Source organism: Nilaparvata lugens, chromosome 1, assembly GCF_014356525.2.
Source record: "Nilaparvata lugens isolate BPH chromosome 1, ASM1435652v1, whole genome shotgun sequence".
Classification (NCBI taxonomy): Eukaryota; Metazoa; Arthropoda; class Insecta; order Hemiptera; family Delphacidae; genus Nilaparvata; species Nilaparvata lugens.
Genome location: NC_052504.1, coordinates 38,203,756 through 38,222,874, shown reverse-complemented (window position 1 = coordinate 38,222,874; position 19,119 = coordinate 38,203,756). Strand labels below are relative to the sequence as shown.

The 19,119-nt window shown below is 34.1% G+C and overlaps 3 protein-coding genes across 5 annotated transcripts in view; 2 read left to right on the top strand and 1 right to left on the bottom strand.

Annotated features, from left to right (window-relative positions):
- LOC111057942 (indole-3-acetaldehyde oxidase) overlaps positions 1-5,375 on the bottom strand; it is a 106,595-nt gene extending 101,220 nt beyond the window's left edge. Inside the window, exons 1-3 of the mRNA XM_039425076.1 lie at positions 5,229-5,375; positions 4,710-4,795; positions 2,925-2,974 (exon numbers count right to left, since the gene is read on the bottom strand). Coding sequence (XP_039281010.1) covers positions 2,925-2,974; positions 4,710-4,774 — 115 coding nt within the window. The 5' untranslated portion in view covers positions 4,775-4,795; positions 5,229-5,375. The remainder of the gene's footprint in view (positions 1-2,924; positions 2,975-4,709; positions 4,796-5,228) is intronic.
- A 940-nt stretch (positions 5,376-6,315) lies between these two features.
- LOC111062396 (eclosion hormone) lies at positions 6,316-11,496 on the top strand. 2 transcript variants are annotated; one of them, XM_039421034.1, is made up of 2 exons: positions 6,316-6,440; positions 10,843-11,496. In XM_039421034.1, exon 2 carries the CDS (start codon positions 10,898-10,900, stop codon positions 11,129-11,131), a length of 234 nt encoding a protein of 77 aa, XP_039276968.1. In that variant the 5' UTR covers positions 6,316-6,440; positions 10,843-10,897; the 3' UTR covers positions 11,132-11,496. The 2 variants fall into 2 exon arrangements, with proteins under 2 accessions (XP_039276968.1, XP_039276961.1); XM_039421027.1 differs by lacking the exon at positions 6,316-6,440 and adding an exon at positions 6,960-7,114.
- A 2,410-nt stretch (positions 11,497-13,906) lies between these two features.
- On the top strand, positions 13,907-18,795 carry LOC111062397 (eclosion hormone). 2 transcript variants are annotated; one of them, XM_022350092.2, is made up of 4 exons: positions 13,907-14,015; positions 14,690-14,938; positions 17,867-17,940; positions 18,581-18,795. In XM_022350092.2, exons 2-4 carry the CDS (start codon positions 14,936-14,938, stop codon positions 18,726-18,728), a joined length of 225 nt encoding a protein of 74 aa, XP_022205784.1. In that variant the 5' UTR covers positions 13,907-14,015; positions 14,690-14,935; the 3' UTR covers positions 18,729-18,795. The 2 variants fall into 2 exon arrangements, with proteins under 2 accessions (XP_022205784.1, XP_039276944.1); XM_039421010.1 differs by lacking the exon at positions 13,907-14,015 and adding an exon at positions 14,229-14,414 and having other exon boundaries at positions 14,690-14,866.
- Positions 18,796-19,119: the final 324 nt, after the last annotated feature.

The window sequence follows — 19,119 nt, the reverse complement described above, 5'->3', positions numbered from 1 at the left end:
TTTGATACAAGTTAGATTCATCACTGTAAATCCAGGTTTCTGTTAATATTATGCAAGTAGGTTTTATAGTACACTTATTCACAAAAATGGAGAATAGTTCAAAGTTTTCACGCAAACTTCTAATGTTTTGAATCAAGCATGAAATTATGCTATTATTATGAGAATCTTTCCATTTCGTATCCATAGGTATTTGTACGCTTTTTCAGTTTTTGCAACTTTCGCCAGGGCTAACACTTTTCTTCTTTCTGGAGCGAGGCTCTCGTTCACGTACAGGGGAATGTCGGAAGGCAGATTTAAGTGACGGGTCGAAAAATCTCTCTTCACTCGGCGCCTTCGTAGAATTTCCTCTTTGTCAATTCTCCTTGTGAGTTTGATAATAATCGGCGGAGTTTTTTTTTTTGGTCGCGCGTTGGGAGGCGGTGACAATTGTCAATTTGCATATCCGTAAGCTCGTGACCTAACGCCTTGCTCACAGATTTCACTACACCGATCAAGTCCTCGTTCTTTTCCTGTGGATAGTTGTGTAGCTCGAGGCAGTTGGAGCGCGTATACTGCTGAAGATCGGATACAGCTCGTTGTAGGTTATGATTTTGTTTTTTCAGGATATTGATTTCTAACGCCTGAGAATCAATTTTTTCAAGGCATAGTGCAAGCTGCTCCTCCTGTTTTTCAAACTTATGAAGGATATCTGCCACGTCTTCATGACACGAATCTATGGATTTTCCCAAATCTAGTTCCATTCGTCGGATGTCTGCTCGTACTTCGCTAATCATCTGGACCACTTGTTTCAGCGAGATGTCGTCCGAAGACATGGAAGTCTCGAAAGCGATACTCCTTCTCTTCTCTCTGGTACAGGATTCACACCTCCATGTCTTTTTGTTGTCGGTTATATACTTGAGGTCGCCCGTTTTCAAACCGACACAGTTGCCGTGAAATTTGTTGTTGCAGTCGCAACAGGTGACTGCATCGTTGCTCGATCTCACAGATTTACTGCACGTGTGGCAAGACATTACACTAAACTTGGATATTTAACTGAATACTTTCACTAAATTCAACGTTGAAACAAACAGAATAAAAGTTGTTCGGAATGGAAGGAAGCGATAACGATAGGAGAGCTCGGAACAGACACAACCTTCTCGCTCGATTGCTAATCGTCTACTCTGAACTGATTATATTGAACTGATTATTTGGTCAATAAAAAATAATAGGATGGTCTGGATTTGAGGATTGTTTGTATGGGTTATAGATTTTGAGGTGTGCATCCAGCTAAAGTTTGTCATGAGATGCATCAACTATTTGGCGGTACGAAGTTCGCCGGGCCAGCTAGTAATAAATATATTACTTCATCCCACAAGTGGAGAATAGACACATTTCTACTAAAAGATATTTCAATTTAATTTTTTTTATTAATGATAAGGACCTATAAACTTAATTTTTCAATTCAAAACTTTCAATTGAATTTAAAATTAAATTTATTTCATTTAAATTTAAAATTTTTCATAGTCTTATTCAGAATTTAAATATTTTCATAACAAGATTCTCATTAAAATGACTACAGTACTTTTAAAATATCTATAATAAAATTTTTAATTTATTAATTATTTAGTATTCAGATATAACTACTCAACAACTTTTAGAGAGCGCCAGAAAATCCAAGCCGAGAAGGGAGACTGAAGGATGCCGGGAGCAAAGGCCTGCTGCGGCTGAACTACGAATCTAGCCGTCAGAGTTTCCTAGTCAGTGCTACGGGCTTCTACATTCAGTTGGGCGCAGTTCAACACATTGTGAGAGCAATCAGTAGATCCCGATTTCGATCTAATCATTCGCGACAAACTATAAAACCTTTCTACCAAATAGGAATCGACCATTTAGGGATCGGTCAGTTGGGAAAATCATATTTTTCGTCGCAAAAGATCGAAAATTGAAGAATCCCAAATGGTAGAATTGAAACTTGTACTTTCCCATATGGTCGAATCCCAAATGATCGAAAAGTTTTAATAGTAATCTCATTTAGCCGAAAATATCAACTGTCGCAAAAGGTCGAAAATTTGATTTTCCCATCTGACCGATTCTCAAACAGTCGAATCCCATTTGGTAGAAAAATATTTTAGTTTGTCGCAAATGATCGAATCTCATCGGCTAGATGAGATTCGACCATATGGGAAAACAAAACTCTTCTACCTAATACGATTCGACCATTTGCGACGAACTGCAACATTTTTCTATCAAATGGGATTCGACTTTTTGAGAATCGGTCAGATGGGAAAATCAAATTTTCGACCTTTTGCGACAGCTGAGATTTTCGGCCAAATGAGATTACTATTAAAACTTTTCGATCATTTGGGATTCGACCATATGGGAAAGTACAAGTTTCTATTATACCATTTGGGATTCTTCAATTTTCGATCTTTTGCAACAAAATAATAATTTCGGCCAAATGGGAATCGGTCATTTGACATGCCACTAAACTTGAACTTTCCTAAATGGTCGAATCCCAAATGATCGAAAAGTTCTAATAGTAATCTCATTTGGCCGAAAATCTCAACTGTCGCAAAAGGTCGAAGATTTCATTTTCCCATCTGACCGATTCTCAAATAGTCGAATCTCATTTGATAGAAAAATGTTGTAGTTTGTCGCAATTGATCGAATCTCATCGGCTAGATTGGATTCGACTATATGGGAAAGTATACTCTTCGACCTTTTGGGATTCGGTCAGATGGGACCCCACGATGTCTATTTGTCTAATTAATAAATAACTTTTCAAATTACTAATCGTCTACTTATTCAACAACACACTACATAATGAAAATCACTCTCTTTTATAACCTGATGGAAAGAATATGGTAATAAATTGAAATATATCAATAACTGTATTTTCAAAATAACTTACATCAGATTGAGAAACTATTAAAATCAATTCTCACCCTTATATACACTGCCATTTATGTTGAGAGTGACTTCTTTCTCAGCAACCCTGTAAGAGAAATTAGTTAAATCACTTTCATACTCACAAATAACATCTGTATTTTTGAAGCTTATAGGCTACCAGCAATTTCTTTGAAAGAATGGTGTTTTACTCTTCTATATCGAATAAAACGTCCTGCTTTCATACCCAATACCCAGCATTCACTTTGAAATATCGACTGGATTTTAACAGATTTCTTCCAATTTCTAGAAAAATAAATGATAATTAATTTTCGATAGATGCTGTAGTATGGGCTCATTTTCAGAAATATATGAATTTTATCTTCATATCACTTGTCCTCCAGATTTCAAGGATGTTATCATGAGAGATTAATTATATTATTGAGTATAGAATTAATACCGTATAGATGATGTAATTCATATAATAAAAGTAATAACTTGAATAAAAGTGATAACTCTACTGTTCTCTCTCACTCACACTCTTCATTTGATACTGCAAATCTATAATACCGTTCAGTAAATTTCCCATGAAATACTTGCATCAAATGAATTTGAAGCAGAAAAGTGGTACAATAGGCACCGGAACTGTAGTACTTGAGTATGAGATACTCAGATCGTCTATCAAGCCTTCATAGTTAAGCTTATATTTATTTCTGAAACCATTATACGGTATAAGATAACACGGATAATATTGTAATGAAGAGGAAAAATTCAATTCAACTTAAAATTGAATTTCTAAAGTTCTTAAACTATTCTAGACTAGCCGTGCTCCACAAAGGTCAGTTTAGAGCACAAATAGATTGAACTCAGCCTTATAATTTCATGCTGATATTGAAAGTATTTACAACTGTAATGATTTACAATGGAAAAACGATTTTATTTGGCGTTTATGTTGCGTGAACTTGGTATCACCAATTGAATAAATTTGTTTCGATGATTGAAAACATTAGTCTACTAATTGATCAACAAGAATGAAAATAGGCCTATAACCATCCTCTGTAGATTGAGGTAGAACTCTTTTTATGCAAAAGTTTAAGTTAATGAGTTCTGTAGTTCAGACGCGATGATGCGTCAAACATACAAACAAACGTACTTCATATCCAGTAAATGTATGAGCTTATTCATTCTTTCATAATACAGTATGGATATAGACAGAACTGATAGAACAAGAATGAGAAGATGGAAGATAAAACTGTTAAATACTCTTTTATCTATGACCACTCTCAAGCAAAGTATAATAAACTGGAAGCATGACGAATTGGAAACTTCATTAACTGAAAACTCTACGTACTGAAATCTTGAACAACTGAAAATAGGCCTATAAAACTCCTCGGAAAATCAACGATCTAAATTCCATTTTCATCAGTTAAGCAGTTCAGACGTGATGATGCGTCATTCGTGTATAATGTATATCCTATCCCTTACATGTATAAGCAAAAATTCTTTTCTTTATAATAAATTATAGATTTGAAGTAATATTTTTGTCATAACGTCTTTAACAGTGAAATTTAATATTCAAGTGCAAATTAAATTACAAACATACTTAACTATATCCTTGCATGACAGCGACTATACTACTTTGCATGACGGCGACGAAAGCGGAAGAATTTTTTAAGCGGTGTTTATAATGGTTGAAATAGTTACCGTCGTCGTCGCCGTCATACTATTCGCTGTGGTGTACGCAAAACTTGAATCAAGTAGGCCTATTAAGAGTGCCGAATATTATAAAGTGGCGTAACAGACAAACGTCATGTTGGTGAGTAGAGGAATTCTTTTCGACTCACTTTACGGTTTCAGAAGAGCATGAAGACGCATTGGTTTCCCTCGACCTAGAACCTCCTGGTCTCATTCTGATATTCTATTGCTGGATCTGGAAAATCAAATTCGATAGTAATTGACGAGGCCTAAAAATATAATTAGTAAACCAATCATTCATGCTGACGTTTTGATACTTTAGTTCTGAATTTTACAAAATATCACAATTGGATTTATGAAAATTTTAATAGTAGGTAATACGGTAATAAGAGTAAATAAATCATTGATTTGATCGATATTGATTTTTTTTCGATTCGAAATGCAGCGCATATCAAGAACTAGAAGGTTGAACATTCATTCAATAATAGAAACCACCCACTAGTTTCATTTTCTAAGTAACTGAGTTGATGTGATTGTGATAAAAACTCAATGATTTACAAATTCGTAATTGAATGAACTTGATTAATTATTGAATATTATAATTTATTCAATAAGAATAATTGTTACTGTACAAGTACAAATAAAAAGACTACCGGTATAATACTTACTGTATTTTGAGGTGGAGTTTGATCTCGTACCACTTCTCTACTGAACGTCTTGAAAATATTTTCTGTACTTTTCCACTAAAACCTTTCCTTATCAACAGTTCATGATGATGAAGAAGCTCAGAACAAAAAAGTTTATTTCAGTAATATGGAAATTATGCAATGATGCAAGCTATCAGCGATGCGAGGAAGATACGGTAACTTGAAAATTATATTTTAGAATATGCTAATTCTGAAAAAATATGAACTTCGTTACAATAATACAAATGAGCTGTCTCACTGATAATAAAATTATGTCAAGCTCCAATTATTGTAACAGGCAAAGCATGAAAAAGTGTGAAAGAAGACATAGGAAAATTGGAATGAAGCTGTCGCTAGTATTTCTTCAAAAGAACAATACTTAAAGAAAGACAATTTTCATTCATATTGGATATTGTCAATACATTGATAATACTGTATTAAAATGTCCATACTCAGTGCTATCATCTGACTGGAATAATTTCCTACCATACCTATTACACACATTCCTACCTTGCAAACTTACAAACCATTACAATCTCAAGTAGGCCTTATCTAACCATAATACTTGCTTAAACGATTTAATGCGACATAAATAATGAGATTAAGGGGAGAAATTTCAATTATGAAACACAAATACAGTAATAAATAATAATTGAAGTAAAATTTCCTGTAAGAACTCCCCACCAATAGAAAGCCATACGATTTTACTTTATTTTTTAGTGAAATTGGACATAGTTCTAAAAAATCCCCCCCCCATATCTTAGAGTGGAGAGGGGTTGTGTTGACCTAACAGCTACCCTAGTGCTCTTCAGCACCCCCCCCCCCCAAAATAATCTCTAGCTAGGCCCTTAGGCACCCCTGACTTTTATCATAGCAATTATATCAACTTATGTAAAATAGTTATTAATATGAATCTAATGAATCAAATTTACTGTAAAAGGAACTGTAAATTTATGAACTGTGCTGAGACTGCACTTCCAAGTAAGCTCTTGCAGGAGATTGGAACTCTCAATTGATTAGGAAGTAAGATTTGGAAATTGAGTTTCTTACGAAGTGCCCTGATCTCACTAGGGGGTGCAGATCGAGTTAATGAGACAGAGAGCGCCCTTTTACGCTTATAAAAGGAGAATCTGTGTGCTAAGAATTCGTCACAACAACGCAGTGCTACATCACTTTACTTCTTCATATTCTCTGGTAAGACTATTTCTATTGGCAATTACTAAATATTATCCTGAGAAATACTGAGCTTACATTCTCAAATAAATTTTAAACAGCGCAATGAATTGACGTATTAAATTGTTAGGTAACTTTTGATAACATTGAAATGTCCTATGCAGATAACTGTTGTTAGCTGAGTGCTGGATATTTTCTAATAGGCCCATGCATAAGTATAGTGGGATTGTAGAATTTTTTACTACATAGTAATGGTACCATAATCGGAGAGTTCAACAAGAAGTCCTGGTTCGTGATCTAACAAAAATTTCAATCGGAGATATATGTAGACTCATGAATTAGCATACGAATTGAATAACAAGCATGGCGATTTATTTTTTTGCTGCTTTGAAAAACTGTTAATCTGTTATTGCTGGTCTCCAAACTCAAACAAGTTTTCTTTGTGGATGTAAAGCTGAACATGTAAAATGAATAAATGTTTCCCTTAACGCAGTGTGCGGTTTTAATGAGATGTCAGCCTAAGGTAAATCTGCATGAGAAATAAATTAGAGATTATGGAGTCATATTTAACTAGTCAATGCAGCCTATCCTGGAGAGTCTCCGACAGACTCCAAGATCAGATCCACATTCATATAGCAACAATAATTCTTGTGCTGGTCAGTCAAGTGTGTTTTGCTGAGCATACAGCTTGCACGGTAAGTTCATATGTTTCTATACAAATATAAGCATGATCTACTCTCATCTCTGTGTTTATTTTTATCACTCATCATAGAATGAACAACTAATCATCATTGATTGCGATATTATCAGGCTTAAAGCTCATTGTTTCCCCTCTCAATATGCTACCGGTACTTTATTGATAATGAATCGTTCATTTCAATTCTTGATTTCTTATTCATACAGACTGTAATCCGAATTTGAGGACCTTCACATTTCTCATAATCCTTATTATCCTTTTATGGCGATAGGGCACTTGCATATTAGGCTATACTGTTACTCAGTGTTATTTTTGTGTTATTTTTCATACCGGTACCTCTTGAGACAAAAAATAAAATATAGCGAAACAATATTTGTAACTTTAGGTGAACAACTATGCGATGAAGAGTAGCTTCAAAACAACCTATCTCAGGCTTCACCGAAACGTTTTCCCGGGGATGGACATCTCTTCTGAATACCCTCCAGAGCCCCCCGGAATATTGCGTACAGGAAAAAAACAGCACTTTAGTTACTATTTATATATTCTGGTTTGGGCTCCATTAGGTTTGTGTTCGTCGCAGGCTATGCTATAATTCGATTCTTTGTATTGAAAATTATGGTATTATGATTATTTTTTTGTATTCTTGATCGTTTGAATAGAAATAAAATACTTTTTTATTCGTTTGACGATTTAAATGCTAATTAAAAAAGTTCCTCCTCAACTCTGATTAATTAATGACTTTTAATAGTACCCTTATCTCATTCTCTAAGATCCTGAATCCTTCAACTCTCTATGTTTTTGCTGTAACGTGATGATCAATAATGACTTTCCCTGCTTCTCCTGAAATTTGGAACATTCGCAGAACAAACCGCTAAGTTTCCCAGTGATTTAAATTCGTATGGCTTTTTTTGATGGGGAGTCTCTTGCGGGAAGATCCCACCTCGCCTGCGTATATAATTTAAGCCATCAATGGACCTTACGATTGCTATACTTTAGCCGGGACTGACAGTTTAACGTGCCATCCATGGAAGTGACCTGGTTAAGAAACTTTCATTTTCCCAGACATCCAAATTCTTGACATTCCAACATCACAATAACTCTACACGTTTGAATAAATTTGATTAGAATTGACACTCGGTTCTAGTTTTCCAAGAACTTTCAAGAAGGCTCTCCTCAGAAACAATAATATCAATGAAATGTGAATCAAATAATTCTATGTAGGCTATAATATAATTTAGTTATTACAATAGTATGATGAGTGTGGTCTGATTCAATGATTGACAGTTCAAAGCACGTTTCCAAAGTTCCCCGTGAATTGCACTTTTTCTTAAAAATTTAGTAACTTCTCACGACACTTTCCTACCCTCTTGAAATTGAAACTAGAATAATCTAAATCCCTTTTTCCAGATTAGATTGACTTCCAATTTGAATCTTGGACTTGAACTCTTTCTCAATTCTAGAAGGCCAAAATCTGCATTTCAATAACCTTACAAATATATTTGAGACCTTTAAGTGGGTTATGGCTAGTGAGCACATTAATCTCGACTCTAAATGAGGAAAATATAGAGTTCATGACTTTCAATTTATTTCCATTCCCATTCTCCAAAATTAAGACACATAATATTATACGAACTGAGTTGCATTTCTATGATCATAAATAATTCATCAAATCAGCATGCTGTAATATCATCATCTTTCAATTACGGATTGGCTGCTGAACGTGCTATTATGAAATGGAATCTCAGTAGGGTTGTGTGACACTCAAGGCTTAGAACCTTGTTCACCTCCAACAAGGATTTGTCAAGAGTTCAACTTGCGAATTCATTGATTGCGAAAGTTGACATTAACATTGAATGTCGCCGGTTTACTAATGTAGATGATACGGTACGTTTACTGTTAAAATATGCATGATATATCCTATAATGTAAACCTAGTGCTTATCTTTTTGGAAAATAAAAAACTGAAAAAAAACTTTAAAATCTGGTGTGGCGCACTCACACAACTTTCCTTGCCGTTATGAAAAATGATCACCTGAAAATTGATCACGCTAGTGTACACGCGCATCTCAAGTGTACTATTCAAAGATCTGCCAGCTGGTGACAGGACAATAACGCTGGAGACACACAAAGTCTGCTATCTCTTCATAGCGAATGATTTGATAGAATCAACAGTTGCCAACAGTTTGCATTATTGAATAAACACATTTTCTCGAATTTCGAGCTTATTTCCAATTTTAGGTGGAAATGTCACCAAACATTAATTGCGGAGATTTTCATGCTCAATCTTTTCCACTTAAATGTTTTTGTTTAAATTGTATCAGAAGCCTGATAATTGGGAATCTGAAATCCAACTTTGCATAGATGGGGCGGAGCTCCTGAAATTTTTACAGATATGGGATTTGTGGCAATTGATAGAACTTATCAATGACTATTCCAGGTATGAATTTAATCAAAATCGTTGGAGCCGTTTTCGAGAAAATCGCGAAAAACCCTTTTTTTGACAACATTTTCGCAATTTTAGCCGCCATCTTGAATTGCATTTGATCGAAATGTTCGTGTCGGATCCTTATATTGTGAGGATCTTAAGTTTCAAATTTCAAGTCATTCCGTTAATTGGGAGATGAGATATCGTGTACACAGACGCACATACACTCATACACACACACACACACACACACACACACACACACACACACACACACACACACACACACACACACACACCCATACAACACACATACAGACCAATACCCAAAAACCACTTTTTTGGTCTCAGGGGACATTGAAACGTATAGAAATTTAGAAATTGGGGTACCTTAATTTTTTTCGGAAAGCAATACTTTCCTTACCTATGGTAATAGGGCAAGGAAAGTAGAAATAGAACGGACAATTTGATTTGATTGGCATATATATAGGCTCTACGAGTGAAAGCCTTAACTCCTCCTACTATCATAAAACTATTTCATATTGAGCTAGTTGGGAAGATATCAGCAGAGAAATTGCATCAACATCTTTTGAACAGAATTCTCAGTTTCATCAAAGATCTATGTTATAATTTTGTTCACAATGTATAATAATGTAGTAACCAACTACCGATCAGTATGTTTGCATCAATGGGTTCATGCATAATGCATGAAAAATACCTCCAGTTACCATCATTCCTAGTTGAGACTTCATCTATATTCTACCAGGATGAATAATTAAAAATGGTCCAGTTATGTATTTTTAGCAGGATAATAGTCATGGCTGGATTCGAGGTGTTGGCCTCCCCAGAACGCTGCTATCCTAATACAATACTATAGAAAGCAGAAATCTTTTCTAGACATCTAAAAGTACATTAAATTATCCCTATTCACCATACCACCCAAGTTATTTGTAATTCCTTATGTATTTTGAATCACTTGCTATTACTTTCTAAGATGACGTGAAACTAGTCAAGGATGAGAATAAATAAAAAATGAGCAAAAGGTTCAGTTACAACAATTATTATTATTTATCTTATCATGAATTGAAGAACACTGTGTTTTACAGTAGAAAAGCTAGATTATTCAGTAACAGAAGAGAGTGTCAAAGTTTCAAGGTCTCCTCTTATGTATTATAATGAAAACCAGTTTTTGCAAAATTATTTTGTGTTGGTTGACAGTAAGAGGGAAACAGTTAGGCTATTCACGAGTAGAATATTATTATTGGAATACTCAGGTACAGTATTTGCTTTTCTGTGTTTCAGAAGCTTTAGAGGCGGCTCTCGCTCTTCCTGGCTGTTAACTTTTCCTGGTGTGAAAATGGCGTCAAAGTTGTTGTTGGCTGGTCTGCTGTTACTGGTTGTTGCGTTAGCTGTTGTTGAGGGCAACAACATCGGTGTGTGCATCCGAAACTGCGCGCAATGCAAGAAAATGTTCGGCGCTTACTTCGAGGGTCAGCTGTGCGCGGATGCCTGCGTCAAGTTCAAGGGAAAACTTCTGCCGGACTGTGAAGACGTCGCCTCAATTGCGCCTTTCCTCAATAAACTCGAGTGAAAAGAAACGGCATCACCTCCAACCTTTTTAGGCTATTTTACCTGAGAGCGTAACTCTATTCTAAACGCTTATTATCCTATTTAAAAGTCTGAGTAGTTTAAGTTATTGTTCATCATTTTTTTCAAGTTTTTAACGATTCCACAATGATTTTTGCATAATTAATCATCTATCTCTATCATCATTCTTCCAATTACCATTACATAGAGAAAGTACACATAAGCTTGTATGCGAACGTAAGCTTCTATACTATTACAAAAGTCTTAATAATTGATAATTATGGGAGCATCATCATCTACAATTCACCACTCTCAATTATTACCATTAGTCTACGCTTTAAGTTATTAATAAATTGAAGTGAGATGTGATGCTTTTTCTCATATTTTCCATATTCCCATTCAAATTAGTTTTTTAATGTGATAGTACAATTTACATTCAGTGCATGAAAAATATGTAGGCCTATATTCCGATGAACGGCAAAATAAAAGAGTTGAAATAGATAAAGATGTTTCAGAATGTTATACATTTTAATCAAATTCTTATGGATTTGTTAATATACTCAGAACCGTACTTACGCCTTCAATGGGGAATTATGCTCCATTTCATGTAAGCTTTGGAATCACAAACAATTTTCCCGCTTGAATTTGCGTGTATCTAACCCCGAATTATATTTTGCAGTGAAACTCCACTGTAGTAGTTTTTCTATTTATTCCACAGTTCTATGGTTGTTATAAGAAGCGACATGGGTTTGACCAAGCAGTTAAAGATTTAGCTACATCTGAAATCTGGATCAAGCCGAGAATATTTCGCAGAGAAAGTATAAAAAGAATTACATTTGAATTGACATTTATATGGATATCACGTGTAAGTAATTGAATCATCAGTCAAAATTTCTAGAGTTGCCAAATTCAAACTTCAGGATTCCACACCCAGTTGATCTTGTACAATTATTTCCCCTGTTACCCTGTATTTATGAATAAGAATAAAGTTTGAATTGAGTAGATGCTGGAATTTTTATTGCATTACGATATTTTTTTAGGGAATGAGGAGCAACTCATCTTAATTTCAGATACTCTTTGATTGGCAAACGAAGTTTGGAGCATGGTAGACTGTGTTGAGCTGTAGGCCTACGTGCTAGTGAACATGCCTCATGGTCAAATTCACAAGTAATTTGTCGAAGCGGTTTCTGGTATATTCGAATCTACAATTAAAATTATGAAATGTTTGTTGTTCAGACTGTAAGCTTCCAATAATCCTCGTGAACTTCCCTGTAAAGAGGATATTGAATCAACATTATTCACATGTATAATTTAATTTGCCTTTCAAAGTCAGCATCACTCATCATTCAAACTTTATCTCTGAATCGCATATGGCCTATAAACTCCAGAGTTTTATTTCTAGAGAGAATCTTTTCGAAAAAGCAATAGAATTCAATAGCATCATATGGAAATGGAGTAAGGGTTGAAATAGGCTACAATGAGAATAACATCACATCTATAGAATTACTCGAATCAATATCTTTATCCAGAATTGGAATACAAATTTAAAACCTTATATATGATAATTATCTTTCAACCTTATCTCAATAAAAATATTGCTACAAGCTTATTTATCACTTCCCAATACAAAGAATTCTTTCATTAGCCTATTTCAGCTGATAATCAGTCATGAAATAATCATTTATCTCTACCAAATTATTACCGAACGTGATTATTGTTTATGAAAATAATATTTTTATTTAGGTACCGCATTATGAATATTAATTATTTCATTCCCTGTATGATAAAATACTTCATGCATTACTCAATAATAGTATCGTAGAGGGTCTTTATATAAGCGTAAATTTCTAGTGTTTTTGTACTCATTCGCATAATATCCATAAATGTCTGATTGTTTTATTGTTATGAATCATTTTCCAAGTACAGTATTAATACAATATGAATTATGTTATGCACTAGGAATTTAGAGCTATGGATGAAACATAATAATTGTATAAATTAATGACAAATAAATAACTCGATTATTGAATTTTCTTTTCCATTGGAATAATTATTATTCTTATCATAATACGGAAAATACCTATAATATCTAAAAACCTTTACCTATATGAATGCTCTTCACCTCCATGATGGCTTGATGATGGAACCAACGTCAGTCTGTCAGTTGTGGAAGAGAAGGGGGAGATTATAATACCCTTAATATTCAATAGCAATAGCAAACATTCATGCGAACATTTAGTTAGCCAGTTCCAAATTGACAAATAATGGAAATTACTTACTTTACTCTTCCACCCCATCAACATCGTGATACCAGTGATGTTGACTACGTACGAGTAATATTAGTGAAATAGTGGAGTCGAATGATTCCAATTCAAAAGGTGAACATGAGGAAAAATTTTGATTGATAAACTGTTAATTATTATTGCAAGTATTGGATTGAGGGGGAAAACGAGAAAAATTTTAATTAAAATATAGTTACCTCTCTGATTTTCAATTATAATTCAAAAGCTTGAGTCCATGCTATTGAGCATATAGGTAGAATACCTATTCGTATTTTTATTATTCAAAACGAGATATAGGAAGAAAAGCTGATTCGATCCAAAGTGATCAAAGATAAGTCGGCTCATGATGATATGCAGTTTGAAAGTTTGATAGACAAGAGTCGAGAAGGTGGTAATGCGACCGCTACTGAATTCGTTTAAGGATTTTCCCCCAAAGCCCGGAATTCATAGCATGATCAGCATTTTTACCTATGGCACCTATATAAATAGGAAAACAGACGGATCCACGAGTCAGTGATAAGTTGATATGTTCCAACACTGTGAAGTTATTGATGATTTTGTGTTATTGCTATTTTTAAACTGTTTCTGGTTTGAATGGAGAATTCTGTGAGTACCATAATAATATTTCTTATTGATTTTCAAAAAAAAAAACATCCTTACCTACTCATTTATGAATGCATTATGAAAGGAAACGAGTATAAGCAAACAAGTATACGAGTAAGATATTCTTCAAGTGGATCGAGATATCACCAGATGGCAGATACTTCATTTGGTTCCAATCGACCATTGTTAACCGTAATTTTCTAGTGACATTTTTGAAAATAACTATTGGGTACAGATACAAGGACCTTGAGTAGGCCAAGATATATAATATGTGATAATGATACTTATTACAGTCAGTGATAATAATAAGTTATTCATCATCAAGTATTACTACGAGAGAGCTTTTCGCCCTTGAGATGAAGTACTAATTTGGGAGCGATTTCTGTCATCTCTACTAAGAATGTAATAATGCAGCTTTAATATAATAACATTGTTTGAAGGATACTCGTTAGTGGAAAACAGTAATAATCACTCAATCTAATAAATCTGCCATAAACTTAGCGAAAAGAACAAATTTGACAGAAGCTTCATATTTTTGCACGCAAGAAGATAAGCAACACGATTCTCATCAAACATATTGACGAGAAATATTGCAGTGATTTCGTCTACTGTTATCACGTGACTCTACTCTTATCCTGACTCTACCCACTTGTTGATCACGACTTGGAAAATTTCAGGAATTAGATTGCTTTCTGAGAGAATCAATTGGGTTGTAAAGCAGCCAAACAATGGATTCACAGCAGCCTCCATGGATTCATTAAAGGGAGTTTGATTTTAGTTCTTTGTGCTGACGATGTTCAATCGACGTCAGTGCACCGACGCGTCAGAGCATCGCGACGCCTCACACAAAAAGGGTCAGTCTCACTTCAACAGTTCTTGAGTCACTATTCTGCGCACATCTCTGATCCACTCGACACTTCAAAATGGTGCGTTATCATTCTTCCATATTATACACTAACGTATTTGTTGCTCTTAATTTGTGGTATTGTAGTTGCAGGTGGAGAATTGAATGAAAAAAATCACAATTGAATATTCGCAATGCTAGTAAACCTTACTAATACTATACTCACTAGGTAATGGAAGTATAGGTATAAAGAAATTGGCTAGAAATGGGCAAGAATCGTCTAGAATAAGACAGTAACTTCATAGTTTACTCATGCGGAATTCCACAAACATGAGTTTCACCATATTCTTTGTCGTGGAGAAGATCTCTAAATGCTACGCTCGAATGGCAGCAATTTTCACTGGATTCAAGACAATAATGAATAAATTCTCCTGCCGTAGCAATTCATTCAATTTTTTGAGATCAATTCAGATACGAGCTCCACTAGGCACAACTGTATCCAAAACGCCCTTTTCGATTAATATATTACTGCAATAAGTTATAATAAAAAATTTCTGAACATTCTCAAAGTTCCAAAATATCCCCTACATTCAAAAACACTCTTGAAATAAATAGCTCACCTACAATCCACTTGAATTCATAAACTGTACCTTGGATTTGTTTGTCTGTGCAAATAAATCGCAATTCAAGTAATAAGTGACACATTATTCATAGCGTTGAAATCCAGTACCGTACATTTTTTTCAGTTAATTGACTTGTAAACTAGGGTTACGCTACATCTTTAAGCTATTGAAGCAAACACAATAACAGTTCTCCAATAATATTATCTTTCTTCAGAATCAACAAATATCCTTCGTCTCTTCCTCTTCTTCTTCTTCTTCTCCTTTTTCTCATATTTCTCCTCCCCCTAGACTTTCTCCTTTTTCTGTCATCTCTCTCACCCTCACCCATCTCTCTCCCCTCCTCTTGCTCTCTCTCCCACTTTCTCACTCTCTCTCCTCCTCACGCTCTCGCTTCTCTCTTTTTGTTTTTTAGTAGCTATGCCTATTTATATTCCAAACTATAGGCTTCGACTCAACTTGGGATTCACCGGTATCATTCTGTTCTCCAATCAAACTCAAATTAGAATAAGGATTTCCTGTGAGTTTCCACATTAACGGCTCTCAAAAGACGGTGAAGTCATGATCAGAATAGATTCCGGTTTGAGAGAGATGTGTATAGGCTATAGGACTCTCATTTTAATTGCGGGACAGTGTTAATCGGAAGCCCAAGTCCATTCTTCCTCAAGGGAAATTGAGAATTGTGAACGTAGAAACTAGAAATCGATGCAAAAGCATTGAGGAGACTTCTTTCTTCTGTAAGTGTGAATGGATAGTACGAGTATAAATATAAACAGAACCAGTTATCAACACTTTAGGTTTCATGAGAGATGAAATTTATCTTCTATATCTTATATCTTCTCTCTGCTTTCATACACTTTTGTTTTGAGAGCACTCAAAACACTAATTTAAAAAAGCTCTAGTGAATATTGGAACTCTCAAAGATACTTATTTTCTTTTTATACCGTTTCAATCTATTGCTTTACTCATTCATTATAATAGTTTTTGGCTGAGAACTCAAACTCAGCTAGTGATTAGGCCTACTTCATGGATTGATGCAAGGATTGGTACCGTATGCATTTGAAAAGTCAATGACTTTTTTTATCTGATGTAGAGGAAGTTACCGTATATAGGAAGTGTATGTTGATCCTGATATTCGTATCCTATCATTTATCCAACAGTTCATTTATTGGAGAACTATATTGAAGTCATTAATAAGTCAAGTACTAGGCCTAATCGATATGACATACTATATTTCCTTTCTTGTCCTATTTTATGCTTTTCCAAATTAAAGAAATATGTCCAAGCACTTTATGATTGAATAATTCAGTTATCGAAATAAAAAAGCTCATTGATTCAAGCACAAGCATTATAATTAAAAGTGACCTACACGCTATTAGATATTTTTGGAAAAACTATTACTTCACGCTGGTGAAAATAGGTATTGCTGAGAATTCAAATAGTTTTTGAGCATATACAACATCTTGTGACCTTTAAGAATGTTGGAATGGTGCATTTAGTAATATGTGATACTTGACCTTCATCAAATCACTTGCCAACACTAGCCGTTTTGAAATTGATACCGTATTATTTTCAAGTTCCTTTTTAAAAAACCTTCAATCATCATTGATTTTTATCATAAGTATTTTCCAAATTGATGAGGTGGCAATATAATTATTCTGAAGTTGAAATATATAGACTTGAAATCCTTACCATTATTCAATTATTTTCATTACCTATAATAATAATAAGATATGTGATGGTTATGTGATTAAATATTCTTGAAGAATCCCTCCATTGAGAATATAAATTTCAAAATTCTATTGCTCTGAATGAAGTCGGTGAAGCCTTTCAGATCCCATTATTCTCTTTATTACTGAGGAACAAGATCTCACAATTAAAAAGTTGGTAACTTTGAGAACATTTTGTACCACCACTAAAAAAGTTATGTTCATTAGCTCAGTTTAGTTGTGTAATGAAGATTGTTGGAGGCTGAAAGACAACCGATGGCAACGTTCAATTTCAGAAACTGTAAAACAGGAAAAGTAGGCTACGTTATTTGGATAGGAAGCCAGAAAAGGTTTTGCGACTCTTGTATAATCATCAGTAGCGTAAGCGCACTTTTTTGTAAACGTCCCTCCATTCTACGTCATCCCAAATGGGCTGAAATATCTTAAGAATATTATGAAGACTGCATTTTCACGGCTCTTGGCCCTTTTGGTTATGCATATCCATTCAATTTCATTAAAGTTTGTAGAGTCAAAAAGTCAAATTCCTTGTCTATTGTCTAATTAAATAACATTTAGCGTTGTCTGAAATAGCAAGATAGTGTTTGATAGTTGAAGACGTTATTCCTTTTCCAATATGCTGAATAATTTTTCCAACAAATAATTGTGTATCTCTTTCTTCAGTTGTACTCTGGATTGATCTTGGCTGTTTTACTGGTTTCAACTGTCAGCTCGGCTCGAATTGGAGTTTGCATAAGGTGAGAATTTCTTAATTTTCATCACCTATTCACCATGAGGTTTGATTTTGTTTTTTTAATACTAGGCTATGTGAAATTTTATTCATTAATTTGAAAAGATTGTTATTTATGAAATCGACATTGTTAATTATCAATATAGATAAGTCAAACAAAAAAAATGTGGAATTATCATATTTAAAATGTAATAGTCCATAAATCCACCACCTTTCCGATTTGTTAAGATGATCAATGAATGATAGATAATTAACAATATACCCTATGTATGTTTTAAAAATGAATGAATGCCTACAAAATTGGTCAATCAAATTCGTTTCAAAGCTCATCCTCAGCATGTATCCCTTGTTGAGTGGAAGAAATTTTACAAAATTATTATCTCGATTCGTATTTAGATACTACGTCACTGTAGTATTACCTTAATAATTATAGAAACAAAATACCAGTAATAAAATAAATTATGATTTCACTTCCATAAGAATATTATTATTTGAGATATTTATAGTTACCTATAATTATGATTGGCAATATCTATAATAACAAACCTCATTTGTGATTTTTCATATTGAGAAAAATTTTACGATACTAGGATCTAGAATATTCTGAGCTCAAGTAGAGAATAAACAAATTATTTGGTGGTTTTCAGGAACTGTGGTCAGTGCAAACAAATGTTCGGACATTACTTCCATGGACAAGCGTGTGCCGAGTCCTGCCTTGCAAGCAAAGGTTTCAACTCTCCGGATTGTAATAACCCCAAGACATTAAGAGGATTGATTGTAAGACTCTATAGATGAAACCATACTACCGGTATCTATGTCTTATAGAATCTACCAAAATAAATCAAAAGCCAAAGAAAACTTATTACAGAATTAATTCCATATGAATATTCAGAGTTGTTTCATGTATTTACTTTTACCCTCTTTTAAAAGCATCAATCATCATTAATTTGAATCTATTACATTCACTCATGCTTGGTATCCAATTATATTTTTCTATGGATAACTAACTAATTTGATATCCAAATGATTGATTAATTAAAAGATTTTGTTATTGAGAATAATAAAATCTACAATCATTATCAGAGCGAAACAAGCTTGAATTATCAATAATCGGAAGAGAGATCTAAACTATCATCTTGCTTGCATAATTACTTTTGATTCACATAATATTATTCCTAGCAAAGGT

Bases quoted from the DNA above. Each gene is read 5' to 3' on its own strand.
- LOC111062396 (XM_039421034.1), top strand. From the start codon at position 10,898: ATGGCGTCAAAGTTGTTGTTGGCTGGTCTGCTGTTACTGGTTGTTGCG.
- LOC111062397 (XM_039421010.1), top strand. From the start codon at position 14,806: ATGTTCAATCGACGTCAGTGCACCGACGCGTCAGAGCATCGCGACGCC. The intron at 14,867-17,866 runs GTCAGTCTCACT...CTCTTTCTTCAG, and splicing joins CGACGCCTCACACAAAAAGG to TTGTACTCTGGATTGATCTT. The intron at 17,941-18,580 runs GTGAGAATTTCT...GGTGGTTTTCAG, and splicing joins CGAATTGGAGTTTGCATAAG to GAACTGTGGTCAGTGCAAAC.